Source organism: Mauremys mutica, chromosome 12, assembly GCF_020497125.1.
Source record: "Mauremys mutica isolate MM-2020 ecotype Southern chromosome 12, ASM2049712v1, whole genome shotgun sequence".
NCBI lineage: Eukaryota > Metazoa > Chordata > Testudines > Geoemydidae > Mauremys > Mauremys mutica.
The window spans coordinates 44,185,334-44,213,280 of NC_059083.1; the positions used below are offsets into that span (position 1 = coordinate 44,185,334).

The window sequence follows — 27,947 nt, forward strand, 5'->3', positions numbered from 1 at the left end:
AAGGGTCATATCTTGATTACCAATTAGATGTAGCTAGAAAGTTAAAAACCACATGAATTAATGCTGACAGAAGTTCAAAGATTATTATATGATCTTGTGTGAGTTAACTTAAATATATTGCTTAATTATTCCTATTATTTTTTCAACTATTAATTTTCAAAGGTGTAGTGCAGGAGGTGGGTGTATGTGTCCTGCCATCCAGAGAGAACCAGTCACGACAATGAAGAGTGGGGGAGAGAGAGAGAGAGAGAGAGAGCAGCTGCACATGTGTGTAGTTGTGATGTCTATAACACATGTACATTGTAACTGAACAACCCAGTCTGACAATTTAATGTTTATTTTGTTAAGATAAATATTTTGGACTTCTTGAAATTCCACAATTGAAATACAAATGACGTTATTTAGAGAAGTTAAACTTCACTATAGATTTAAGGGAAAGAAAAAAAATGTAAATAATTCCACTTCTACAAATATATTTATATGCTTGCTTTTGAGATACTGTTGAAATGTAAATTAAAATATTCTTGTATTTACACCTTGTTACAATAATATTTTCTAAATTAAAATAATATTTTTTCTTTCATATTTTACACTGCGATTTCACAGGAGTAGAAAATTCTGACAGGAGTGAATGACCCCAATCCCACCATCTGCTACCCCTGAGGCAGGGGACGGGAAAGGTGGGGGCTGGGGGTTCCCAGGTGTCCGGTTTTCGACTGGAACCTCCCATTGAAAAGGGAAACTGGCAGCGTCCAGTCAGCACAAAACGTCCAGTTGCTGCAGTAACTGGCCCCCACCACAGGGGCGGGAAGAGCAGCGGGGCTGGGAGGGGCCAGTCTGTGCCACGGGGTCACTGTCAGGGACAGAGATTCCCTCCGGCCTCAGCTGGGACCGGGCAGATTATCAGGGGAGCCGCGTTTGTACCCCCAATGTTGTTACAGGGACAGAAATAAGGGCGGAGCTCCCCGGAGAAGGTGCCAGTGAAAGTGAAGAGATGAGACCTGTCAGTCACATTGTAAAACGAGACCTCGCCCACCTCATAGTCCAGGAAAATCCCCACCCGGCTGGGCCTGACGCTTATGGGGAGGGGAGTCCAGGGGGAGGTGGAGACTGAGTATTTATCCCCATTCCTCAAACTCATGGCCCAGTAGCCCTGTTTGGTTGTTTGTGTGACCTGCCCCTTCCTGCTCACAGATTCCCTACAAACCCCCACGTCCCAGGCTGTCTTATCTCCCACCTCCACCTCCCAGTAACGCCTCCCGCCCCCGAAACCCTCAGCGCTCAGGACACAGGGACAAGGATCAAATCTCTCAGGGTTGTTGGGCAGATCCTGGCGTTTGTCTCCGAGTCTCACACGTTTCCGATCCTCAGACAGGACGAGGTTGGGATTTGCCGTGACTGGATCCAGAGTCACGTCCACTGGGGAGAGAGGCACAGAGTCAGGGCCGGGAGCAGGACCTCGTCACTGGGATCAAAGGGAAATTAACCTGCATCCCCATTAATCACTGGGGGGTGGGTTGTGGCCTGAGAGGAGTCAGGGCCCCTCTGCCTGTGAGGAGACAATGAGGGGAAAGGGCAGGAGGAGGGGGGAGGGATGAGAAGGTGTGGGGGGGGTGGGGGAGGGGAGGTGACAGACTGATGCTGGGAGAGGAAAGGGGAGGGGGAGGTTACAGGAGCAGAGGGCGTGGAGGAAGGGGCAGAGGGGTGGGGCAGGCACAAGGGTTATGGGGTGACAAGACAAGGAGCAGGCACCAGGAGTACAGAGTGCGGTTAGGGGAAGAGGAGGTTCCAGGTGGCTGCAGGGGGTGGGGGGAGGGGCACAAGGGCTATGGGGTGATAAGGGAAGGGAGGGGCACCAGGAGGACAGAGGGATGTGAAGGGAAGGGCAGGTTCCAGGGGCTGCAGGGGGAGAGGGGAGGGGTGGGCTCCATGGGAGAAGAAGGGGACGGACCCCAGGAGGCTGCAGGGGGCAAGGAAAGGGGCAGGCACCAGGGGGCAGAGGGGTGTGAGGGAATGGGGGGAGCTCCAATGGGGCAGGGCAAATCAATGGGAGGGTGAGCTGCCAGGGGGTGAGATGATGAGGAGTGGGGCAGGTGGAACCATGTGGGGGGAGCGAATGAACAGGCATTAGTGCAAAAGGGGCAGAATGGGGGGTGAGGGAGCAGGTGAGCAGAAGGGGGCAGAGAGAGGGGTGTGGAGAAGGGCAGGCCCTAGGGGGTCAGAGGCTGTGCAGGGAGATGTGGGCACCAGGGGGGCAGAGGGAAGATGAAGGGAGGGTGGGGCCCAGAGGTTAGAAGAGGGTGAGGGGAGGAGTGGGGCAGTGCTGAGGTGAGGGGAAGGGCTGAGACCAGGGGTCCCAAAGGGGGGCGAGGGAAGGAACTTGCACCAGGCAGGCAGAGGGGCGAGAGGAGAGCAGGGTCAGTGGGGCAGAGAGTGGGGAGGGGTATGGGCACCAGGAAGGAAGGGGACAAGGGGAGTGTCAGGTGTTGGGGGGCAGGGGGAGGGAAGGGGCAGGCAACAGAAGGGTGCAGGGGGGAGGGGAAGGGCAGGTGCCAGGGGATTGAGGGGTTGAGCAGAAGGGCAGGCACAGGGAGGGCAGAGGAGGGGAGGGAGAAGCACCAGGGGGCAGAGAGGGCTGAGAGGCAGGGCAGGTGGGTAGAGGGAGGTGTTAGGAGAGGGGATTGGGGAGAGGCAGGTGCCAGGGGGTCAGATTGGGGTTAGAGGAGGGGTGGGCACAGAGGGACAAGGGAAGGGGTGGGTCCCAGGGGTCAGAGAGGGTGGGGAGAGGGGCAGGTGCCAGGAGGGCTGAGGGGAGTAAGAAGGGTGAAAGTCAGGACAGCAGAAGAGGGTGAGGGATGGGGTGGGAGACATGGCACAGAGGAGGGAAAGGGGAGAGATGGATGCCAGGACATAGCGGGGGTGTGAAGTGATGGGAGGGCTCCAGGGTGCAGAGGATGTTTGGGGGAGAGGGGCAGATGCCAGGATGGCAGGGGGAGAAGGGATGGGCTGTTCCAGTGGGGCAGAGATGGGTGGAGGGCAGGGGCATGTGCCAGGGAGGCAAAGTGGGAGGAGAGGGGCAGGGGCCCAGGGGAGCAGAAAGGGAGTGAGAAGAGAGGGAGGGATGTTGGTGAGGGGTCAGAATAGACGCTGGGTCCCTCACAGGGGTGGGGGAAGGGTAAGGGAGGGGCAGGAGCCAGAGAAGGGGGAGAGAGAGGCAGGCCCCAGGGAATCTCTGTTGCTTTCAGGCCACGTGTGGTTGGTTTCTCTCAGAGCAGGTCAGTGCTGTCCCCACACACACTTGGGGTGCAGCCCTGTCCCAGGGGGAGCAGCTGGGACTCTCCATGCTGGCAGGCCCCACAGGCCCCACCTTCCAGCCAGGAAAACCTCACAGCCAGCACCTCCCCTCGCCAGGCCCAGCCCCACCCGCACGGGAGCAGTTGTCTGGATTGGGCTCACTGGGGGGGCATTACAGTGGAAGATTCAAGGGGGATATAAATGCGCACTAATGGGCTGTTGCTAATGAGGCCAGGGCAGTGGGGAGGGGAGGGGGCATTTCCCCACTTACTGCCCCCTCTATCTGGGAGAAGCTGCACTGGGGACCAGTCCCAGTTCACACCTGCACAGCACGTCTGCACTAGGGGTTTGCACCGGTGCAGCTACATCAGTGCAAGGAAACCCCGGCAGACATGGCAGAGACACTGCTGTGCCAGGGGCCGTAACCCCTCCCATCACCGGGGTTATGGATCAATAATTACAGGGTCACTGGAGCAGGGGAGCTGGACTCTAGGCTCCCAGGAGGGGGCCTAACTCACTGGGCTGCAGAGTCATTCTCACTCCCACGCTCTGGCCCAGTGCCCATGGCAGTGTTTAGACACAGGGGGACGTCATCAGACACCTGGAGCCTAGCGGTTCAAGCTCTCATGGCATCACACGGGGGGATTGAACCTGGGGCTCCCAGCTGAGGGCCCAGCCCCTGGGCTAAAGGCTACAAGGGAAGTGGCGGCACCTTTTTCTGTTCATTCAAACCCGACATGGATTCACGAATAGTTTCTATTGACCCAAAATATAATTTTGTAGCAAATAAACTATTTGTCCAAAACTTTTCACCCAGCTCCACTGCAAACCTGTCTGAGCAACTTAGGAGCCCCATTCCCAGTGACCTGCAATGAGAGACTGTCAACATCCCCAGAAACGCAGTTACAGGCAGGCCAGGCTCAGGACATCAGTGATGAAACACTCCAGAGCTGCTGTTTAATTTGCCCTTTGCAGACAAAAGCCCACTGGGCACCTGATCTCACCCCCACCAATCAGGCTGAAAATGGAGACTTGGCTCCAGCCTGAACTCTCTGCCCAGAGCGATTGCCCCATGGATGATGCTAGCAGCCCAGACCCTCTGCAGCTGCACCTGGGTATCTCCCAGAGTGGATAACAGTCACAGAGACCGTCTCAGAGCCCCAGGGGTTCAGGTGTCTCCATCTAACAACTGTGCCAGCCACCCCCCTCGCTCTCATTAACCAGCCCTGGGTCAGACACGTTGGGAACTTTCACACCCAGACTCTGGAGACACTTTGGGTCCTTCTACACAGCCTGCAGCAGCGATCTTGGAACGGGGTGGACAGATTCAGGCTTGCGGGGCTCCCTCTTTGGAATTAACAATAGCCGCACAGATTTTCAGGTTCTGGCTGGAGCTCAGGCTCTGAAGCCCAGGGAGGAGCCAGGTCTGCCCCTCACAGTGCAAGAGGGGACATTGTCTGTGTCCACATCCCCTTCACCCCCTTCCTGGGATGGGGAACAGCAGCCCCAGGGCCCCTCCCTTCACCCCCAGGGCAGGGGAGTGAGAGCCCTCAGCCTCCTGGGCAGTGGGGCCTCCCAGCACAGGTTCCTGGGTGAGCGTGAAAGTGTCTCCACACAGAGAGCTCTGTGCACCCGGCAAATACACAGATGTGCCTGTGGATCAGGATCCGGGATGGTGCTCTCCCCAGGAGTGATGGAAGCTCCCTCAAAGTACAGGGGTCACCCACTCATGCCAGCCCTTCTCCCTGAGCTCCTGTCCCCGCACCCCTGAACCCTCGCTCTCACACTGCCCCTCCTTCCTGAACCCCTGCCTTCACCCCAGCTCTTCCCCCCCAACACCCTGGTTGTTCCTCTCGGGCCCCTCCCCCATCCTCGCTCACTCGTACAGCTGATAAAAAGTGGGAGGGAACAGCCCTCCCATTGGTGAAAGTGATGGGGCCATGGCCCTCTGACCCCCCTCTTCCAGTGCCCCTTATCACCCCCCAGCCCCGGGAGAAGAGGAGCCTTGGGGTAGTGTCAGTGAGTTCAGTGCTGGGGGTACGAGTCGGGTTTAGACCCCGGCTGCTGGAGCTCTGTGTATCGAGGGTACGAGGACATCACAGCAGTCGTGTGAGCCCCTCACTGTCCTGTCAACATGGCTCAGCCCTGACATCTGCCGGAGCCTCTCCCTCAGGAGGAATCACCCCGGGGCCCATTCAGGCTTGGCCTCCCTGCAGAGGTGGCCGGTGAAGCTGCCGTTAAAGTGAGTTACGATGTGAGCTCCTGTCCGCTGGGAACCGGACTCTCAGCCTGGGCTGAGATTGGTGACTAGGGAGTGAAAGGCCCCAGCTGCAGGACTGGCTCCAGGGTTTTTGCTGCCACAAACCAAAAAAACAAAAAACAAGCCGCGATCCTGATCTATGGCACTTCCGCTGCGACTCTACCACCACCGCTTCTTCCGCATCAATTCGGCAGCAGGTCCTTCCCACCAAGAGGAAGTGAGGGACTCGCTGCCGAATTGCCGGACGTGCAGCCCCCTTCCATGCGTAGCTTGCTAAGCTGGTGCCTGGAGCAGGCCCTGCCCAGCTGCCCTCACTTCCGCCCTGAGCCAGCCCAGCACTCCCAGCCATTCAGTGCAATAACAGCGATGCTCAGGCTTGGTGACACTGCCAGTGTCCCCAGTGGGCAGGGCGAGGGCCTGTCCAAGGAGCAATGGGCACAATCTGCAGCAAGGGAGGTTGAGGCTGGAGAGGAGGAAACACTTGCTAATTCTCAGGGCCGTGAAGCTCTGGACCCGGCTCCAAGGGAGGTTGTGGGATCCCCGTCACTGGAGGTTTGTAAGAACAGGTTGGACAAATCCCTGCCAGGGATAGTCTAGTCCCTGACCTAGCGTGGGGGGCTGGACTAGGTGACCTCTCGAGGTCCCTTCCAGCCCTGCATTGCTCTGGTTCTAGGTTACAGCTGTTCCTGGGGCTGGGCCCAGGTGGCTCTAAGCCTGGTGAGTGGCACGTGACAGAGTTAACACTGTTAGTGACCATGGCAGCTGGCAGCTCGGTGTCCCTGCCAGGGGCCTGGGCTGGCATGTGGCTGCCTGTACCTGGCTCAGCAGGGTGTTACTGGGCCATGTGGACAGGACCTAGGGTTGGCACCTGTCCATAGGGTCGCCAGGCGTCTGTTTTTTTATTGGGACGCCTGGTTGAAAAGGGACCCTGGCGGCTCCGGTTGGCACCACCGACTGGGACATTAAAAGTCTGGTCAGTGGCGCAGCGGGGGCCCGGGGCTAAGGCAGGCTCCCTGCCTCCCTAGGTCCGGGCACCTCCTGGAAGCGTCCACCAATTTACTTCCCTGGAGTTTGAAACTTTTCTAGTAGAGAGGAACATTTTACAGAGAAGGTCACCCCTATATTACCCTCACGCCAATGGGGAAATCGAACAGTTTAACAGACGTTTGAACGAGAGTTTGCAAACGGCTGATCTGGAAGGGCAATTGTGGATACCCTTCACTACTGATTTCTTGCCAGCATTCCGGGCTACCCGACATGCCACAACGCAAAGATCACCTGCAGAGTTACTACATGGGAAACCGATGAATACTAAACTGAACATTGCTGGATTGTTAAAGGCACGACCTGAGGCCCCTACCGAGGATGATGTGAGAAAAAACAGTTGAATGGAACCAAGCAAAATATAAGACTTTCACAGACAAGCGGCAGGATGTTAAGGAACCAAAGTTTGAGTGTGGTTCCTTCATTAGAATACGAAAACCTGGAATTTTACGCAAAGGGGACCATAAATTCACAGCTCCTCTTAAAATCATAGAGAAGAAGGGACCGTACACCTATCGACTTTCTGATGGGCGGGTATGGAATGTTTATCTTGCACCTGCCTGTGCACCAAGAGGAGATTATGCCAACACCCAGTGTGCATTGGAGGACTTCACCATAGAACTAACACAACAAGACATTGCACTGGAACCGGGGCTTGAGAGACTGCCTATCAGACCCAGACGACCATCTGTCTGGACTAGAGACTATGTTATGTAATATCTACAGTGTTTTCAGTGTAATATTTCTGCCAACAGTATAGTGTCTTGTTTCCTATTTGTTCCTGTGGTTAGAACACCAATGTTTATTTTTATTGGGAGAGTTTCTTAAGAGAGGAGGGAATGTCGTGTTTAGATGTTTGTAATTATTAGAACTGGGAGCACTGGCTGTGGGGAGTCTGAAAGGACAGGAAACAGGAGGTGGGGGGAGGAGTTGAGGAGGCTGAGTGAGAGCTACCGAGGGTGCAGCAGCAGTTTGGTAAAGAGGTTTCCAGTTTAAAACTAAAGTCCTGTTGAAGTTTGTTAGTACCTTGCCTGGTCCTACAACACCGTGGTAAGTGCTGCCGGAACCCTGAACCCCCTCCCACACCCCCAACCCCCTGCCCCAGCCCTGAATCCCCTCCCGCACCCAAGCTCCCTCCTGGAGCCCACACTACTCATTCCCACCAACACCCCTGCCTCAACCCGGAGCCCCCTCCTTCACCCCAAACCCCTCATCCCTGGCCCCACCCCAGAGCCTGCACCCCCAGCTGGAGACCTAACCCCCCTCCCACACCCCAAATCCCTGCCCTGCCCCAGCCCAGTGAAAGTGACTGAGGGTGGGGGAGAGCAAGCGACAGAGGGAGTGGGGGGGATGGACTGGGCCTCAGAGAAGAGGAAGCGCAGGGGCAGGACCTCAGGGCAGGGGTGGGACAGGGGTGTTTGGTTTTGGGAGATTAGAAAGTTGGCAACCCGACCAGTCCAGGTTTTCTCAGGATTGTCCCTTTGTCTATGTCACTCTCCTGGTAAATCTGTGAGTCTGCCCAGGACATGACAAGTCCCAGGTGTGTCAGTGGCTGTAGCAGGGGAGTTGCGGGGTGGAGCAAAGGGACCTATGCAAAGGGACTTCTGGGTGCAGAGTGCCTGGGAGCTGCAGAGATGGGGCAGCTTGAAACACTGAGTGAGATCAGGAGCTCAGGGCCAGCAGGGGCCAGTCACCACCGTGCAGGTATCACCTGTGGGGGTCACCGCTGGGGGCAGCAGGGTAGATCTGGTGCCATGTCCCGCTGGGTGAGGTTGGTACTTGGGGCAGTCCAGGAGCAGGAGCCTCTGGGGGCTGGTGCCCTCTCCAGGGATTCGGATGGGGAGACAGTGCCCGGGTGAGGGGACAGGGGGTGTACATGAAGCAGGCAGGTTTCCTGTTTTGTTGCACCTCAGAGGTGGCGACCCTAACAGGACCCCCAGCGGTGTTTGTCTAACTGCCCTGGGTGCCCCCCTCCCTCCCAGCTCTGTGCAGTAGGAAACCCCGGAGTGCATGGCCCCTGGGCTCTCTGATCCCTGCTGGAGCTGTCCAGACTCTCCCAGCATGCACCAGGGCACACACACAGTCAGGCTGCAGGCTGGGTACAAACACACACACACCCCTCAGCCACGGCTGTGAGGCAGAAAAGCTGCCGCGTGGGCACAATTTGTTGCAACTGGGTCAGGGGAGCATCACAAGGTGGTTATAAAAACCTGTCTGCCCTGGCAGTGGGGACAGGGCCTTCCTCCCCCCAGATCCAGGGGGACACTGAACAGCTCCTGTCTGGGCCTGTTACGCTAGAAGGAAATTGTGGCTAAAGCCGGGTCTGAGCATAGAAACCCTGCTGCTGGGAAGAGAGAGCTGAGCAGTTCAGTTCAATTATGGCCAGATAAGAATGTCCATCCTGCAGAGCCCAGGTACCGCCCTGCAAAGGTGACACCAGGGGGCAGCATTTCATCACCAATCAGCCCTTTCCCAAGGGGGCAGGTCCCTGCTCTGCAATAAACCTGGGTTTTGTCTGCCCCTTTCCATCCACCCCAGTGACACTGCTGTTTCTAGCCCATTGAATGTCATAGGAAAATGCTCTGTGCAGGGAAAGGATCAGAGAGCTCCCGGGGGAGGTGGGTCTCACCATGGATAAAACACCATCGGTATGTACAGTACCTGAGTAGATCTGGGCGCGTCTCCACCCTGCAACCAAACACAGACAGAGGGGTGAGAACGCCCCTGAACACCGACACACTGAGCAGGAGACAATGTCACACAAGGTGATACTGGGGGGAATGGAACTTACTGAGCTCAGCCTGGAGTTTGTCTAAAAATAAAACCAAAAGAAATGAGTCAATACCACATAAAGTGACCAGATGTCCCGATTTTATAGGGACAGTCCTGATATTTGGGGCTTTGTCTTATATAGGTGCCTATTACCTCCCATCCCCTATCCCGATTTTTCACACTTGCTGTCTGGTCACCCTAATATCTCTTCTGCAAGATAATGTGAAGTGAGTCAAAAAGACCTTAAAGCAGGGAAGTTAAAATCCTTAGACTCAGCCTGGAGGCTACATCAGCAACCGGAGCGTGGCACCTCCTGAGCAGCAAAGGAATCAGCAAGGGGAGAAATATTGTAACCCCACCTGGCAAGGTGCAAGGGGTTGTTAGAGCCAAACAGGGATCCCTCAGCAAGAGGAAAATATTAACCCCGTGAAGCCTGCAGAAAGAGCATGCAGTACATAGGGTGAAGTGCATGATGGGAATTAGGAGGCTAAAATGGAATTAGGAGAGTGAACATCCAGAGAGATAAAACAAATACCAGGGAAATATTTCAGTCCATCAGTATCAGGAAGCCTGTGAGAGAATCGATGGGTCCCCTGGATCAGGAGGGGGGAAAGGGAGCAATTGAGGAGGGTAAGGACAATGCTGAGAGACTGACTGGTTTCTTTGCATCAGTTTCCACCACAGAGAATGTTGGGGAGAGACCTGCCCTGGAGCTGCTCTGTTCAGGAAATGAATATCAGGGATCAAGGTGCGAAGAGGAGGTATTGGAACAACTGATAAGTTAAAGAGCCAGCAGCCACCAAGAGCAGCGTAGATCCCTGCTAGGTGGCAAACGCCCAAGAGTTTTGAAATGACATCAGACGATATTGCTGAGCTGCTAATAATATGCATCTCTCATTAAAATCAGCTGCACTTCCAGAGATTCAGAGGGTTGGGAATGTTGTACCCAGCTTTAAAAATTTGTCCAGAGTAATTCTGAGAATTACAGTCCAGTGAGCCTTACCTCAGTGCCTGGTAAATTGGCTGAAACAAGAACTAAACCAGAATCATAAATCAGCTGTATGAGAATGATGGGAAAAAGTCCAACCAGCACAGCTGGAAAAGTAAACTGTGGGTATGTCTACACTTAAACCTCTACAGCAGTGCAGCTGCACCACTGCTGCTGGGGGGCTTCAGCATAGACCAGGAGTAGGCAACCTATGGCACACGTGCCAAATGCGGCACCCAAGATGATTTTCAGTGGCACTCTCACTGCCCGGGTCCTGGCCACCGGTCCGGGGGGCTCTGCATTTTAATTTAATTTTAAATGAAGATTCTTAAATATTTTAAAAACCTTATTTACTTTACATACAACAATAGTTTAGTTTCATATTATAGACTTATAGAAAGAGACCTTCTAAAAACATTAAAATGGCACATGAAACCTTAAATTAGAGTGAATAAATGAAGACTTGGCACAGCTCCTTCTGAAAGGTTGCCAACCCCTGGCATAGACACTACCTATGCTGAGGGGAGGGATTCTCCCATTGTCATAGGTAACCCACCTCCCCGCAACCCACCTTCCGTCGACCTAGCACTGTGTACACCAGGGGTTAGCTTGGTAAATATAAACTGCATCTCTCAGGGGTGTGGATTCACACTCCAGAAAAACGTAGCTATACCAGTATATAAATTCCTAGAGTAGACTAGGTTTGTTTGTCACTAATCGATTAAATGTCAGTGAGTTTGTCAGTCCAGTATGGTACAAAGGAGAACCCAATGACGTAACTGATGTGGCCTTTCAAAAAGTTTTTGAAAAAGTTCCTCACAAAAAGTTGTTAAGGAAACTAAGGCTGTCTACACTACCACTTATGGCTCCAAAACTTAAGTCACTCAGAAGTGTGAATATTCCCGCCCTGAGCGAAATAATTTACACCGGCATAAGCGTTAGTGTGCACAGCGCTATGTTGGTGGGAGAAACTCTCCTGCCCACATAGCTACCACCGCTGGACGTGAATCATTATGCCGATGGGAGAACTCTCTCCTATTGGCACAGAGTGGCTCCACTAGAGATCTTACAGTGGCCCAGCTGCATCGGTTCAGCTGTAGCGTTAGAAGCTCTGTAGTGCAGACATAGCCTAAGTCATCATGGGGTGAGGGGTAATGTATTGCACTGGATCAGAAACCAACTAAATGACAGAAAACATAGAACAGGAATAAATGGTCAATTTTCATCTGGAAAAAGGTTTGCAGTGGGGAGCCTCACAGTCAGGTATTAGGATGGGTCTTTAATCTATTTCAGCGGTTCTCAAGACCCCAAAGTGGGTTTTGACCCTATTTTAATGGGGTCGCCAGGGGTGGCTTAGTGTTGCTGGGGCCTGGGCCCGAAGCCCGAGTCCCACCACCTGGGGCTGAAGCTGAAGCCCGAGGGCTTCAGCCCTGGGCACTGGGGCTCAGATTACAGGCCCTGTCTGGGACGGATGCACTTGGGATTCAGCTTTGGCCCTGCCTTCCCACCCAGGGAGTGGGACTCGGGCAGGCTCAAGCTTCGGTCTCCTGTCCTGGGATCGTGTAGTAATTGTTGTTGTCAAAAGGGGGTCGCGGTGCAATGAAGTTTGAGAGCCCCTGGTCTATTTATCAGTGACTTGGAACAAAGGATAAGCCCTAAAGTGGCAAAATGTGCAGCTAACACACAATGATTTAGGTTACCAAAGACGTCTGAGTTATTTCAGAGGCACCAAGCTTGGATAACCTGATGACTGATGAAATTCAGTGTTGATGAATGGGAGGTAATGCACGTTACAAGGATAATCAGACCTGCGCATGCAGGTTACTGGCTTTAAAATACTCAGGAAAAAGACCTGGGCATCCCAGTGGACACCTCTGCTCAGTGTGATCTAAACTCTCAGGGTGAGATTCTGTGCTCAGAACCTACAGCCCAGGGGCATTTGAGGGCTCAGGCAGCTTTAAGTGCTGCCCCGTATCCTCTTGACCCTGGGTGCTCTGGATGCCGAAGCTGCCCCGGCTGTAACTCAGGGCTTGTCAGCAGGGCAAAGTAACACCAGTGTAAGCAGTCAGGATGAGCTCCACCCTGACATCTGGTGGTGAATTATGGGAGTGTGGAAAAGAATTTCAGGAGCTGATCTTGTTTGCATAGGCACACCCACCCTGCCTAGCATGAGCCCATGGCAGCCCTAAATGGTCACTTTGACAGCTGTGGGGTCCCCAATTTCTCTGTTATTGGGGAAGGAGGAATAAAGTGTTGTTATCCTGATTATGTGAATGAAGGACTATGAAACTGTTTCATGACAGAGGGTCTCACCATCAACTAAGTAGCACTTGCTAGACAAGGGACATGGGTTCCAAAACCAGTGAAGGGTGGGGGAGGGAATTGGTATGTGTTTTGGTAGGATTGGGAACATTAATTGTGTTTCCTCTCTCCACTGCTGAATAGCAGAGCTAATTTTGATCCTGTTAAGAGTTTAGCTAGAGGCTGCTAAGCTGGATTTGCTTTGGCTCATGGTGTACCAGCACTAGGACTCCCCTATTACAAGGATGGTTGGAGTGGTCTGTGGAACAGTGAGCAGAGTGTTTGTGGGACAGTTGGTATGGCACATGGAACAGTGAGTGAAGTGGTTTGCAGGGACAGCTGAAGCAACTCATGGGTCAGCTGGAGGAACAGAGTGACTGGTGGAGTGGAGCCATTTGTGGTGAAGGCTGCAGCAGAACTCTGCGGAGAAGTAGGACAGTCAGCCTCAAACCATGTAAGGTGCCCCTTAATACCCTGTGTGCTGCCCCTCCCCCCATTTCCACCCAGGCTTGGAGGGTAAAACTCTGTAGATAAACTTTTGAACTCTGGGGCGGCACTGACCAGGGACAGAGATTTTTGGGTTGTTGGACTTTGGGGTGATTGGACTTAAGATCCTAAGTGGAAAAAGACATTGCCAAAACTTACTTGGTGGGTCTTTTGCTCATGGTTTATGTTATGAATCCTGTTTGTGGTGTTTCCCTAACATGATGCTGTATTGTTTCCCTCCTTTATTAAAAGGATTTTGCTACACTCAGACTCCGTGCTTGCAAGAGGGGAAGTATTGCCTCTTAAATGTGCCCGGGGAGGATGGTATGTAATTGTCCCAGGTCACTGGGTGGGGGCTCGAGCCGGTTTCATATTGCGTTATTGAAACAGAACCCCTGGATATGAACCCGGCCCTTGTTGCTTCCAACTCAGAGGGGCAGAAGGGTTATACCAGTATAAAATAAGTTCAGCATTTAAACACTCATGTTATACCAGCGTAATGCTCCATATGATACACTTATTCAATAATAAGAATGAGTTTTTCTGGCTTAGCTTGTGCCTTTAGTTACAGCAGCCTTTCCCTGGGCGCATATGGACAGCAACACAGCCCAGAATCTCTGCAGCACCGTGCGCTGTGGCCCTGCCCCAACACCCCCCTCTTGGTCCCAGGCCCATCTTCCCTACACCCCTACAGCAGGGCTTGTGAGTGGGTCCTCAGAGGGCAGCCTGCAGCTGTTCTCTGCACTGCCTGGTGCCTTCCCCGCTGTGGAAGCCGGTGCGGTCCAGCACGGCGTACTGGTTCAAGCCGCTACGCTGGACCAGACCAGACCAGACCAGACCGGCTTGCTTTCACCTCTGGTCTCCAGCAATGAGCCTGTCCCATGCGGGCTGCTAGACAGAGCTGCTCAGCCCCTTCCCCTTCACAGCTCATCTGTGTCAGTGTGACAGAGAGAGAGAGAAAAGGGTGAGAGGTTGGATTTCATTCCATCACGTGTAGGGTGAGGTTCCTATTACTGTTTAACACAGCTCCGCTGTAGTTATGAGATGGAGAAACAAAGAGCCGGACAAATGGGTCACACAGATAGGTCTGTCTGTGTAGACCTCTGCCCTCTGCGTCCCTGCTGCCTGGGGCTGAACTGCAGCGATGGGTGGTTCAACCTGTCCCCACAGGCTGTGGCCTCTATGGGTCATAGCAGCCGACCCTGCTGCTTGAGTCCTAGACCCACTCACATCAGATATGGCTGTTGTGGGAAGGAAGGTCTCTGTTTATTGAGTTCCCTGTCTGGTGCCCTCTGTGCCCATCCCTTGAATGCCCCAGCTCCCGACTGTGGGGATGCGGGAGGGAAGAGAGCGATGGGAATGGGACTTCGACCTGTGCTGGATAAGGAACAGGGTCTTGCTGGCTCCATCCTAGGCCAGATCCTGATCTTGTGGATGGTGTCTGCCCCTTGGTCCTAGGGATAACAGGGAAGAGCTCCCCCTAGGAGCTTGGTAGACAGTGGGTGTCCCAGCAAAGAATGGGTTGGAGGTGCCCTTCAGTGTAGGAGGGGGCTCTTTATTCATTTATTTATAAATGGACACAAATCTGACATCAGGAATTATAACATTAAAAAACCAATAGGAGAACACTTCAATCTCCCTGGTCACTCAATAACAGACCTCAAAGTGGCAATTCTACAACAAAAAAACTTCAGAAACAGACTCCAACGAGAATCTGCAGAACTGGAATTAATTTGCAAACTGGACACCATCAGATTAGGCCTGAATAAAGACCGAGAGTGAATGGGTCATTACAAAACCTAATTTCCCCCTACCGTTACTCACACCTTCTTGTCAACCATTTGCAATGGGCCAATCTCATTACCCCTATAAAAGTGGTTTTTCCTCCCTTGGTATCCTGCTGTTAATTGAATTGTCTCGTTAGACTAACCTCCCACTTGGTAAGGCAACTCCCATCTTTTCATGTGCTGTGTATTTATACCTGCTCCTGTATTTTCACTCCATGCATCTGATGAAGTGGGTTTTAGCCCACGAAAGCTTATGCCCAAATAAATTTGTTAGTCTCTAAGGTGCCGCAAGGACTCCTTTTTTTTTTTTTTAAATCTCTGTTACTCTCTCTCTCGCTCTCTCTCTCTCACCAAGTTCCCACCTCTTGTTACTTCACCTTTTGCTCTGTGCTGCCTCCAGAAGCAGTAACTGGCCAGGGGAATGAGAACAGCCAGGAGAGCCAGGATCACCCCAAGAGCCACCATCCAGGGACTGACTCGTGGGAAAAACAGCTCTGCAAGAGAAAGTGCCATTGACTTAGGAGCAAACACACGCAGAATGAAGGCAGGACATTGACAAAGGTGACACTGTGACTAGTTAAAAGAATCTCACAGGGAAATACACAGGGAGATGTGGCTGCTTTGTGCTTTATTATTAAACCAGTGAGAGCCCAAGTTAGCTTGGTTACTGAACATGGTTAATTAATGGGAGGGGGCATGCTGGGGGTAGGGTGCAGCTCCATTATGCCACTCTATCCCCACTGACATACGTTCAGGCATTCCCTACGTTGCTCTAAGTGATCCCCAAGCTGCAGCCAGTGCAGAGTAGCCCTTAGAATCAGAGAGTTGTGACCAGCTTCCTGACACCCCCAACTCTCCTCAGCCACATGAAAGAATCTGGCCCAAAATATGTTAATGCAGGATCTTAATAAAAACAAAAATTGAGCCTGGAGATTCAGAGTCATAATTCCTCCAGATTCCTCTTCCCTGGGCTTGGAGCAATGGCTGTCTAGAGGGTCCTTGCTAAGTGATTAGTGTGATGTAATTTTTACCCAGTTTTCAATCAGGGGTGGCTGTAGCAATTTGGCCGCCCCAAGCACTCATGCGTGCGGGAAGTGCACCGGAGCCCCGGGAGCAGCGGACCTCCCGCAGGCATGACTGCGGAGGATCCGCTGGTCCCACGGCTCCAGTGGACCTCCCGCACCTGCGGAGGGTTCGCTGGTCCGGCGGCTCTGGTGGAGCTTCCGCAGTCATGCCTGCGGGAGGTCTACCCGAGCCGCGGGAGTAACTAACCGACCACAGTCATGCCTGCGGGAGGTCCACTGGAGCCGCGGGACGAGCGCACCCTCCGCAGGCATGACTGCGGCAGGTCCGCCGGACCCGCCTGCCGCCCTTCCGGGAAAATGCCGCCCCACGCGCGCACTTGGCGTGCTGGGGTCTGGAGCCGGCCCTGTTTTCAATACAAGCTGACACTTGAAATCCTGAAGGGATTCCTGGTCCTGCTTGCAGGCTAAGGGGCTCTGTAGGGATTGTACATCTGGGTCCTCTGCAGTCAGTCTGCAAAGAGCCTGCCTAGAGCAGGGTGGGTTTGGTTCTGCCTCTCTGCCTTAGGGAGCAGCCTGCTTTGTCTCTCTCTGTATTTGGCTGTGATGTGTTAGAGTTCTGGGTTCTTAGAAATTAAGCAGTGTGACATTGCAGCCTTTCAGGAACAGAATTTATGTTTTGTTTCTAACTCTCCATGTGTGCTGTGAACAGTCAGGTAATACTGGGCATATCATAGACTAACCAGAAGTGCAGCACTATGAGACCTCAAACAAATAATGCTTTACAAATACAACATTCTTACTCTTACAGTGATGAAATATTCATTCGATAGTAACCAAGTTATTTGGTAGATAACACATAAAATCAGGACCTTTTTTTCTAAAAATTAAGGTGCTCTTAGCTAAGATTTTGTTTCTGCATATTTGGGGCCTGAACTTTTATTGCTGGTATTTTCAGGTGTAATCTAAGTAGCAACGCTCAGGCCATATTCAGGGCTATCTTGTGCTAGTCAGGAAAAATGATTTTATGATTTTCATAAATATTTAGCACCCACAACTCTCACTGAGAACAAAGGAGAATTCCCTCTGCCACCCCCACAGAGAATTGTGATGTTCACAGTGCGCGCGCCCATACACTCACACACACACACACACACAGAATGCGATACAAGCATAAATACTCCTGCTGGAAGGCTGCAGTGTATCATGACTTTATTTCTTAGAATCCAGAATCTGAATGCACAAGAACCCCAGAACAGAGAGGGAGGCGTCTCCCTAAGGCAGCAGGCACAACTCACCCACCTTGCTCTATGGTGGTTCGTCTATAGGCACAGTTAGTGCGTGGCAGGCTGGGGTGTAAATCCACTGTGCACTGGCCTGCTGAGCTCTAACTGGCTGTGTGCACCCTGCTGCACTGCACTAAAAGTTCCCTGGTGCACTTTGATCTGTTCCTGTTTTAAAATGCGGTAGATCACAGCACAGCATGGAATTTTTAGTGCATGTAGCAGGGTCCAGCCCAAGCTCAGACATCTATTCCACAATTTAACAGGCCCCTAGCCTGAGCCAGCTGGCCTGGGTCACCAGCGGGTTTTGACTTGCAGTGGAGACATATCCAGAGAGAATTGAGGTTATTCAGGACTTTCCAAGACGTGCTCAGCACACTGAAGGTTCAGGCCAATAAACAGGAGACACAGTGATAAATACTCTCTGCCCATGTCTGGAATGTCTCAGTCTATCCATGTGCGGCACAGACGGGCACTGACCTGCTATGGAAATCGCTGACTCTCTCTCCTGGTTGAGTCGGGGGGTTCTGACACAGCAGGACACTTTCTGGTTGGACTCTTCAGTTATAACAGTGGCAATCTCTGTTTGAAACAGGCCATTGGCCTCTGGGGATATTTTTTCAGAGGCTGATGGTAAGAGCTGCCCCTGGAGATCTCTCCACTGAGCCTTGGGCTCTGGGTACCATCCGGCTGATCGACACACCACCCGGATCCCTCCGTCCTGATGTCCCTCCACAGAGATTACAGGAGCAGAGCCCAAACCTACAGAAGAAATAAATGAACTTGTGATAATCCTACAGTGCCCAGTAATGAGCCAAACATTTTATTACACAGTTATCAAAAGCCATTTCCTGTTAAACTGAGAATTGAGTGTGAGTCCACAAGTGCAGCTGGTCAGTTAATCTGGTCAGATTCCAATTTGATAGAATTAATCTTAATGTCAGGGCTGTTCTGTGCACAAACTTGCTCCAGTTTTGTTAAAGTTTGTTTTTTAAACCAGTGCAAACCCCTGGTGGACACTCTTAAATCAAGAAGGGATCGACTAAAGCTACATTAATATAAGCCATTTCCAAACCATTCAAGAGTGCCCATATAGGGTTTTGCACTACTTCATTGTAACCAGTTCATGTGTATGTATAGACCAGAGGAGGGAAAACTGGGGCCCCCGGGACCAGGGCCGGCTCCAGACCCCAGCGCGCCAAGCGTGCGCTTGGGGCGGCATTTTGCCGGGAGGGCGGCAGGCGGCTCCGGCGGACCTTCTGCAGTCATGACTGCGGAGGGTCCGTTGGTCCTGCGGCTCCGGTGGACCTCCCGCAGCCATGACTGCGGATGCTCCACCGGAGCCGCGGGACCAGCGGACCCTTCGCGGGCACGTCTGCAAGAGGTCCCGCAGAGCTGCGGGACCGGCAACCGCCAGTGTGCCCCCCACGGCGTGCCGCCATGCTTGGGGCGGCCAAATTCCTAGAGCCGCCCCTGCCCGGGACCCTCCTGCCCGGCAGGCTCGCCACCAGCCCTTCCCCTGCTGTTCCCCCTTCCCCACAGCCTCAGCTCACTGCACCACTGGTGCAATGCTCTGGGCGGTGGGGCTGTGAGCTCCTGGGGCAGCGCGCTCCTGGGGCGGCACACTCCTGGGGCAGCGCCGCTGCAGAGCCTGGTCTGACCCGGTGCTCTGTGCTGCGCGGTGCATGGCTGGCTCCAGCTGGGCGGCGCGGCTGCCTGTCCTGGTGCAGCCATGCTGCCAGCCACCGGTGCTCCAGGCAGCGCGATAAGGGGGAAAGAAGCGAGGGAGGAGGGTTGGATAGAGGGCAGGGGAGTTTGGGGGTGGTCAGGGGCCAGAGCAGTAAGAGGGCAGGGAACAGAGGGGTTGGATGGGGCAGAGATCCCAGGGGGGCAGTCAGGAAGGTGGGGGTGGATTGGACGGCGGGGAGCACTTAGGGGCAGGAGGTCTAGGGGCAGTCAAGGGACTGAGTTGGGGTGTGGATAGGGCAGGGGTTCCAGGGGGGCCATCAGGGAACAGGGGAATTTGGATTGGGCAGGAGTCCCGGGGAGGCAGTCAGGGGGCAAGAAGCAGGGGGGGGTAAGAATGGTGGCGGGGCACAACCTCCCCTAACAAGCCTTCCATTCAATTTTTGAGACCCGATGCAGTCCTCAGGCCAAAAAGTTTGCCCGTCCCTGGTATAGACAAAAGTTAAATTAATTCACTACCAAAAAACTTTGTTACTGGGGAGTTCAGGTTGCCTCGGCTGTGCCTTGTACCCTTCCAGAGCACAGAAGTTGGCAGCAGAAATCTGGACTTCACTGAGAGACAGGAAACACACCCACACTCACACCCACAAAATACAGACATTAGATAACAAAAAAAAAATGCAGGGTTAAGGTATTGCCTTCTGTACCAGGCCACACTTTTACTGATGAGCTAAACTGAAATAAAATGAACTTAATCTGAATTATCTTAATCCGGCTGGTGGGAGCAGCGACCCATCTTGCTGATACTTTTGAGTTCATGAATATCACTTGTGCTGTTTTCTCAGATTAATGCTAGGTTACTTTTATTAAAGAAACTATTTCTATCTCAGACTCTGTGCTTGCGAGAGGGGAAGAATTGCCCCTTAGAAGTGCCCAGAGGGTAGAGTGAAATTTTCCCACCTTACTGGGTGGAGGCTCAAGCCGGTTTTGTTTATATTGTTGAACAGGGAACCCCCTAGATATTGAACCCAGCCCTTCTTGCTGCCCACTCCAGCTGGCAGAAGGGTTACTTTATAATAGTGCTTTTTGATTGTCAGCGTAACTTTTATCAACAAAAGTTGGCAGCGTAGACAAGGCCTATTTTGAGGTGCGTGGATTTTTTGTTTTGATTTTCATTTTCTCTTTTGAGCTGTAATCTGTATCCAGGAGATAATTCACAAGGTGCTGAAACTATATTTGAAAAGAAAATAAATTACACCTGCAAACACTCACTGGGAGGGGTGATGGGGATGGAGGAGGAGATGAGAACAGGGGTCGGGTCTGCAGCAAGGCATGTGGGTATTATGGAGAGGGGGATAAATGGGAATGGGTGGTAGGGGAGGAAAAAAGGGTTGGAGCCTCCTCAGGTAAGGGGAAGGAGTGGGATGGGAGGGATTTGATATTGTGAGGGATGACAGTAAAAGTTGTGGGTTTAGGGGCAGAGAGTCCTGTCAGCCCCAAATTCTCCCCTTTCCTGATCTGGGGGAGCTCTACCCTTTTGCAGGGCTCTGAATTCCTTTTTCTTCCCACTGTATGTCCTGGGATCTGGGAGACCCTGTCACTCTTGGGGTGTCTAACCCCCTCATGTAATCTGTGATCAAGGGGGAGTGGGGTGGGGTCTGAATGTGGTGAAAATGTAAACGCCTGAAACACAGGAAATGAATAGTTAAAATACACATCGCCCCTGTGCGGGGTTGCCAGAGTGTGTGGGGGAGGGGGAGTTGGACTGGGTGGGCCTGCAACATGGCTGGGGTCCTGGGGAAGTCTGGCTGGACCAGGGGCAGGGGGCCCAGCTAGGTCTGGTAGTTGGGGTGAGGAGCCCAGCTCAGGCTACATAACCGAGGGAGTGTGGGGCTCACCAGTCAGCTGCTGCCGGTGATGTGGGCACCCAGAAACGCAGGGCAGAGGGGAGCTACATGTTGTGGGGGATGGTGGAGAAGGAGACAGACACACGAGTCTCCTCTCAAACGCTTAAAGTAGCCTCTGGGTAATAAAACTGTCCAGGTGTTGGGGCAGGGACCTGGGATGAGATTTCTCTCACCAGCCCTGTTACCAGCTACCCACTGCAAACACTGCAAAGCAGGACCATTATCCCCACTGCGCTATCACAGAACATACCGGGGGACGGGCAGTGAGCAATCACGGAGCAACTGAGTGGCCTAACAGAGAGTTCTCAGGACTGAGACTATTCCTCGCTCTGCCACTGACCTGCTGGGTGACCTTGGGCAACTCACTTCTCTTCTCTATGCCTAGTTTCCCATCTGTAAAATGGGGATAATGATGTGAGGCTCTTTCAGGTCTACTAATGGAAAAGCACCATACTATGCTTTTGGTTATTACCTAGGCACAGTTGTGTAGCAACTGCAAACCTAGGTGAGAACTACAATCACCTACATGGCCACTAACTCCCTTTCTGTTAAAAACAAAAAACACCCAGAAAAATCACTGACAAAACCCTCATTAGCACAGAGTTCAGGCTGCCTGGTGATATTATCTCCTGCCCTTCCATGGCACAGTGACAGCTCTGAGACCCTGTTCCCACTACTCTCTCCACTGGTCAGTACAGCTACACTGAACACAGGGAATGCAGCTGCACTGCAGGCAGATACATGCTGCAATTCAAATCTGTGGAACACAACACAAACAATGGTACCTTCCCGTAATCCTTCCTCATGTCCATTCACTGACAAAAAACTTAGTTGCCTCCAGGCAACCTTAACTCTGTATTATCTCCTACCCTTCCAGAATGCCTTTTTCAGCAAAACTCAGACCTCTAAAACCAGGAAATCCACTGTGAAGGTAAAAACCCAAACAACCTTAACTCTGCCCTTTTGGAGATGGTAATAACCACTGGGAATTGGCTGCATGCACTAAAGCTGCGTGCACTGTGCTTGGTGTAGCTGTAATGACTAGTGGAGGGGATTATTTGGAGTCTACTGGCAGAGCTATCACTGTGATATGCGGAGAGGTGCAGGTGTACCTTGAGGGATCGATCATGCCTCATTTCAGTGCTGAGTTGTGCAGGTTGTGTCAGTAGCAGGGCACAGACTCCTTGCCATGGGGATTGTCAGCAGTCTGGTGTCACATATGCCAGTGATCACCAGGGCTTGGTGAGGGGTAAGTGAAGGCAACGTCCCACAGGGAATCCTCAGGGCAAGGGAGACGAGGCGATAACATTTTGCAAGTCAGGGGCATAGGCGGCAGGTTTGTATAATTTTTGGTAGTGCCCAAAATGGTGGCGCCCCCCCCAGCTCTCGCCCTGTAAGCCTATATAAAATGAAGCTACAACGCGTCGGCACCACAAGATTACAAGCATCAATTAAAAGTGGAAAGTCAGAAGCAGCACTTGCCTGCTTCAATATACGGTATTATATTTTGTTGCACTTGTTGTGACAAAGTGGGAATGTTCTTAATGTTTTCTCTGAATACCGTGTGGGTGCCTCAGTTTCCCTTGCAAGGTGCCAACTGAAGGTGTTGGGGACAAAGAGATCAGGTGGCCTCCTTGTCCGGAAGAGACACAAAGGCTAGAGGAGGGAGTGTCAGTTTGGAGCTGGCTGGGGAAATGGGGAGAGGCCCAGAACTTGGGGTCTAGGCTCCCCACCCTCCAAGATGGACCTGACTGAGGGGTCCTGTTCTCTGTACCTACAAGCTTTATTTTAGACTGTGATCCTGTCGTCTAATAAACCACCTGTTTTTACCGGCTGGCTGAGAGTCATGTCTGACTGCAGAGTTGGGGTGCAGGGACCTCTGGTTGCCCCAGGACCTGCCTGGGCAGACTCGCTGCGGAAAGCGCATGGTGTGGAAGGGCTGAATGCTCCGAGGTCAGACCCAGGAAGGTGGAAGCTTCTTGCCCTGGAGACAGTCTGCTCAGAGAGAGGAAGCTCCCCCAGAGTCCTGACCAGCTTTGAAGGAGTGGTTCCAGAGCATCCCAGCATCCCCTTCCATCCCATGTGCTTCCCGGAAGTCTGCACAGGCACTGACACCCCCTCCTCTGGCCTTTGTCTCTTTTCCAGGCATTAGGAGGCCATCTGATCTCTTTGTTCTCCAACACCTTCAGTTGGCAGCTTGCAGGAGTGCGGCCCAGGCCATCAGTTGCCCGGAGACAGGGTTGCAGCCATTCTCTGTGCAGACGGCATCACACTGGCCCTCTAGGGCTCTACAACAATCACACCCCCTCATCCCACCATCTAGATCCTTGAGAAATGCATAGGGGAAACTGAGGCACCCACACAATATTCAGAGAAAACATTAAGAACATTCCCACTTTGTAACACCTGTATACGACTAGTTATATACTTTAAAGGGGTGTAAAATAATCAAGTATTGTGCTAAACACAATGATACTCCAAACTGACCACCAAATTTAAGTTGCACGTTTTCCCCCTCAGGTGAGGGCTCTGGGGTGGGGCTGGGGATGAGGGGTTCACAGTGCAGGAGGGTGCTCAGGGTTGGGGTGCTGGGGGCGCAGGCTCTGGGGTGGGGCAGGGCTGGGGATAAGGAACTTGGGATGCAGACAGGCTGCCCCAGGGCTAGGGCCAGAGAGGACTCCCCCCCACACCCCATTACCGGCTGCAGCAAGCTCCAGGGGAGGGACCCCTCCTCTCCCCTCCGCAGCACATTCACTCTGCACCACAGTCACTGCACATGCTCCTAGGGACTCTCTCAGGTCCAGAAAGCCCACTCGCCTCCCCTGTGGTGGGTACCGGGTGTCACGGAGTCCCTGGGCGCTGCTCTGGAACTGCTCCTCACAAAGCCAGTCAGGACTTTGCGGAGCCTCCTCTCCCTCGGAGCAGACTTTTTCAGGGCAAGAAGCTCACACGTCTTCACCTCCTGGGTATCTCCTTGGAGCATTCAGCATCCTCTGCCCCTCCGTGCACTTCCCACAGCGAGCCCGCCCCGGCAGGGTCCTGGGGAAGCCACAGGGTCCTGCACCCCCACTTTGCAGTCAGACGTGACTCTCAGCCAGCCAGTAACACAGAGGTTTATTTGATGACAGGAACAGGGTCTAAAACAGAGCTTGTAGGTACAGTGAACCGGACCCCTCGGCCGGGTCCATTCTGGGGGCAGTGAGCCAGACCCCCCCTGTCTGCACTTCACTCCCCGTCCACAGCCAGCTCCAGACTCCCAAACCCCCTCCAGCCCCTCCTCCTCTGCTCAGTTCCTTTCCCGGGCCAGGAGGTCACCTGATCTCTTTGTCTCCAACACCTTCAGCTGGCACCTTTGCAGAGAAGGGGCCTAGGCCATCAGTTGCTAGGAGACAGAGTGCCAGGCATTTAGGTGCACTGGCCCTTTGCTCTGTAGCAATCACACACCCTTATTCCACCACCTAGATACTTAAGAACTGCACAGGGGACACTGAGGCACCAACACAGTATTGAGAGAAAACATTAAGAACATTCCCAGTTCGTCACACCGGGGCGGGGGGTTGCCATCATGTGTGGCCTCCCCACCCCTGCTGCTGCCCCTGGGTGCCGGGGGGGGGGGAGCGGGGGAGAGAGCTCCCAAGCACCTGTGTGCCTCCTTTCTCCTCCTCTCTCCCTCTTCCCCTCCCCCGGTGCTCCAAGAGGCTGCCCCCCGCTGATCTCTATAGCCTTAGGCAGAAGCAGCACAAACAAAGGAGAGAGGCACTGGCTGTTTTCTTTCAGGCAGGGAAGCTCCGAGGCGGGGGCAGGGGAGAAACCCAGCTCCAAATATTGGTGGAGCAGAGCCCTCTGCCTTGAATATTCCTGGTGCTTAAGCACCTGGAGCCTATATAAGCTGCCACCCCTGGTGCAGCAGGCTCAGTGTTTGAATGGAGACCAGGAGTTCACTATATCTGACCTAAACCTCATGTCATGGTTACAGAACTAGCTGCATCTCTGTCCCCTTGCTGGTCTCTCTGACAGCACCTTCAGGGGTCAGGTCTCCTGCCTCTATGTGTGCTGGGGGCGGGGAATTTCTCAATTCTCCCACTCTTAGACCAGGGTCTGGGCTACAGGGCCCTGTGTATCAATCACTGTTACCCTGAAGGGGCCAGACACGAGCCGAGATCAATTCCAGCTGGTGGCATCAGTTTGGGGAGGATCAGAGTCATTGTTCAGCCCCAGATGTGCACAAAATAGTTGTAATAACCACAACATGTTAATGCCACCTGACTGTTTAGGGGTGTTTGTGTGTCTCATTAATTCCTTGTTCTAAAGACCTCAGATATGGGCCACTAACCGGACCCAAGACTCCAATGAGTCACAGCAGTTTTCAAAACAATCTGAGTCTGCGTGTGAATTATATAGAACTTAGAAAAAATGTCAAGTATCAGAGGGGTAGCCATGTTAGTCTGGATCTGTAAAAGCAGCAAAGAGTCCTGTGGCACCTTACAGACTAACAGACGTATTGGAGCATGAGCTTTCATGGGTCAATACCCACTTCGTTAGATCCGACGAAGTGGGTATTCACCCACGAAAGCTCATGCTCCAATACGTCTGTTAGTCTATAAGGTGCCACAGGACTCTTTGCTGCTTTTAGAAAAAATGGATCTTAAACAGCAAACTAGAATCAACCTTATCCAGAGCACAGTTACTGCCTCACTATAATGAGAAAAATAGTGTCATCTCACAATTAACCCTGTGACTCCACTTATTACCCCATTGAAGATATTAAATCATCAGAAGTTACTGACCTTCCACCTGCAGTTCCAATACAGCATTTTCATAAGAGACACCAGAATGAAAAAAACACACATATGGCCCATTATCAGAGGGTCGGATATCGCGTATTCTCAGGGAAACTCTCCCATTGGTGATGTTGTCTTTCAAGAGCTCAGTTCTTTCTCGATATTCCGGCATCTGCTCTCCATACTGATCCTGCCCATCACGGTACAGGTGCACAGCTGGAGAGAACTGGGATCGGAACCATCTCACCTCCATGTTCTCAGCGCTCATCCTGGGGGAGAGGTGGCAGGGCAGGACAGCTTCCCCACCTACGGAGGCAGTGACTGGGTGGTCAGGTCCAGTCACTGTGAATTGTGCTGTGAAATGTACGATGAAAAAAGGAAATTTAATTGGTGAGGGGCTGGGGGTAACATTAATTCAGCAGTAAGACACACAGTAAGAGAGCGCCCTGATTTAGAAGTGAGACCATTTAAAGACAAAAGCCTGACAGAGAAAAATTTACCATAAATCAATAAAAGGTCTGAATACACGTTACACTTATCCCAAAGAATTCTCATCTGGCACATGAGACTCTTTGGTAGATTCCAAAGTCTTTCCAACCTTTCTCTAAGGGTTTGTCCTCTTGGTTAACAGGTCCTGTCACTTTGCAGCCCAAGATCTCAGGCCTCTGGTCAGTTCAAATCCAGCTTTTATACCAACAATCTTTGTTCTCTTGGGCTTCTGGGACCTGGTCTAACCCAGTTTATGCAACTCTCCCGAGGGGTGGTACTTCTCTGGAGCTGTTACTTGTCCCTCAAGTAATTAACCCCCATGGTTTGCAAATTCTGAAGGAGATGGGGTAACCCTCCCCCATTGCATACATTACAATCCCGAACCCACAAAGATATATATACCGTGTATAGATACCATTGGTAAAGGGGACACAAATAAACAGAACATGCATAAGGTGAATTTGATAGTCCCCAAAATGCCGCATGTGGCTGCAATATCTGTCACACAGAGTTCACATGTGAGTGTCATACACTGGCCCTATTATCTCTGAATAAACCTCTAACTTCTCATAGGCACCCTGGGGCCTGGTTCTCTGATACACCAAGGCCTTTTCGCACTGCTCCAGCACAGGGGCCTCCTCATCTGCAGAAGGGGTGGTGTAAAGGCTGACAAGGTGTAAAGATATGAAAACAGATCATCACTATGCAGGCAATGGCTTTAAAGGTCAGAGGTCAGATAGTGGAGAGAGAGAAGGAGGCAGATAGAAAAGTGCAAGAAACAGAACTGGTCACTGTGGAACTGCACAGAATGTGGGGGTCTCAGTGCAGAGACTCACCATTAGGAGAGACCGAGAGAGCAGGTTAAATTAACAGGATGGAAACCACATCAGGGGGGAACCAAAATGCCCAAGTAGCTGTGGAGCCAGCCCCAGGGGTGGGTGGGACAATATAAGGGGTTCACTTAAGGCACAGAATGAAGAAGCCAGCAAATATCCTCACTGTGAGATGAGGTCTAGCTCTGAGCCCTAGTCAGATGTGCCTAGTGCAGCATGAATGACTTGTGGGTTGTTACTTCTAAACTGGCAAGTCTAGGATTCAGGACGCCTTCATGGCTGAAGAGTCTGACTTGTGACATATACGGTCTGTCAGTGCAGTGTATAGAATTGAGTAGTGTCCTTTTAAATAGTTTGTGAGCCCTGTAGTGGTGCTCACTGTGTTCTGTGTTTTAGAAGCTGCCAGAAATCAGCCACAGCAGTAGGATGGATGTAGTGTCTAGGCCTGACATGATGGTGTATGACAGTAACCATATTCCTGGGGACCCAGGTGTACCCTGTGATTTCTCCATGTTGCTGGTTGTGGGCGGGTTGAGCAGACATGGTTTACAAGACAAGACAGTGATGCGAGGTGAATGGTGATGACCAGCAATACAAGCAGCAGCAAACCCAGCGAGGAGACCGGAGCTCCTACCTGACGCCAGCCTGTGAACCTGTAGAGCGAGGCAGAGAGCAACGTAGCCGGGCAGAACGGAGCTCGCTGTGCAGCCAGGGGAGAACGAGGGAACCTTCCCTGTCATCGTAGCTGGGTCTGGGGAACAGGAGAAATAACAAACCAGACAGCGAGTGAGTGGGATGCAGTGACAGTGCCAGGTTGTCTGACTTTCATAGCGCTGGTCCATGGATCAGTTACATTTACATTAGCCCACTTCCCAATATTCATAGACTAAGTTCAGAGGGGACCATTAGATCATCCAGTCTATATGTGCCACAGGCCAAACACTCTCACCCATTTACCCCTGTACTGAGCCCAAACTTGTGTTTGCCTGAAGCATCTTCCAGAAAGTCACCAAG

The 27,947-nt window shown here is 52.5% G+C and overlaps 1 protein-coding gene across 1 annotated transcript; it reads right to left on the reverse strand.

The window, feature by feature from the left end:
- Nucleotides 1–856: 856 nt before the first annotated feature.
- Nucleotides 857–27,673, reverse strand: LOC123345970 (butyrophilin subfamily 1 member A1-like). The gene is made up of 7 exons (XM_044983109.1): nt 27,568–27,673; nt 25,618–25,965; nt 17,718–17,999; nt 15,295–15,426; nt 9,390–9,410; nt 9,260–9,286; nt 857–1,419 (listed from the first exon to the last, which is right to left on the reverse strand). Exons 1-7 carry the CDS (start codon nt 27,671–27,673, stop codon nt 857–859), a joined length of 1,479 nt encoding a protein of 492 aa, XP_044839044.1.
- Between the last annotated feature and the right edge of the window lie 274 nt (nt 27,674–27,947).

Coding starts and splice junctions, on each gene's coding strand:
- LOC123345970 (XM_044983109.1), bottom strand. CDS start 27,673: ATGACAGGGAAGGTTCCCTCGTTCTCCCCTGGCTGCACAGCGAGCTCC. Junction 25,966..27,567: donor GGTTCACAGGCTGGCGTCAG/GTAGGAGCTCCG, acceptor TACATTTCACAG/CACAATTCACAGTGACTGGA. Junction 15,427..17,717: donor GTCAGCGATTTCCATAGCAG/GTCAGTGCCCGT, acceptor TTTCTCTTGCAG/AGCTGTTTTTCCCACGAGTC.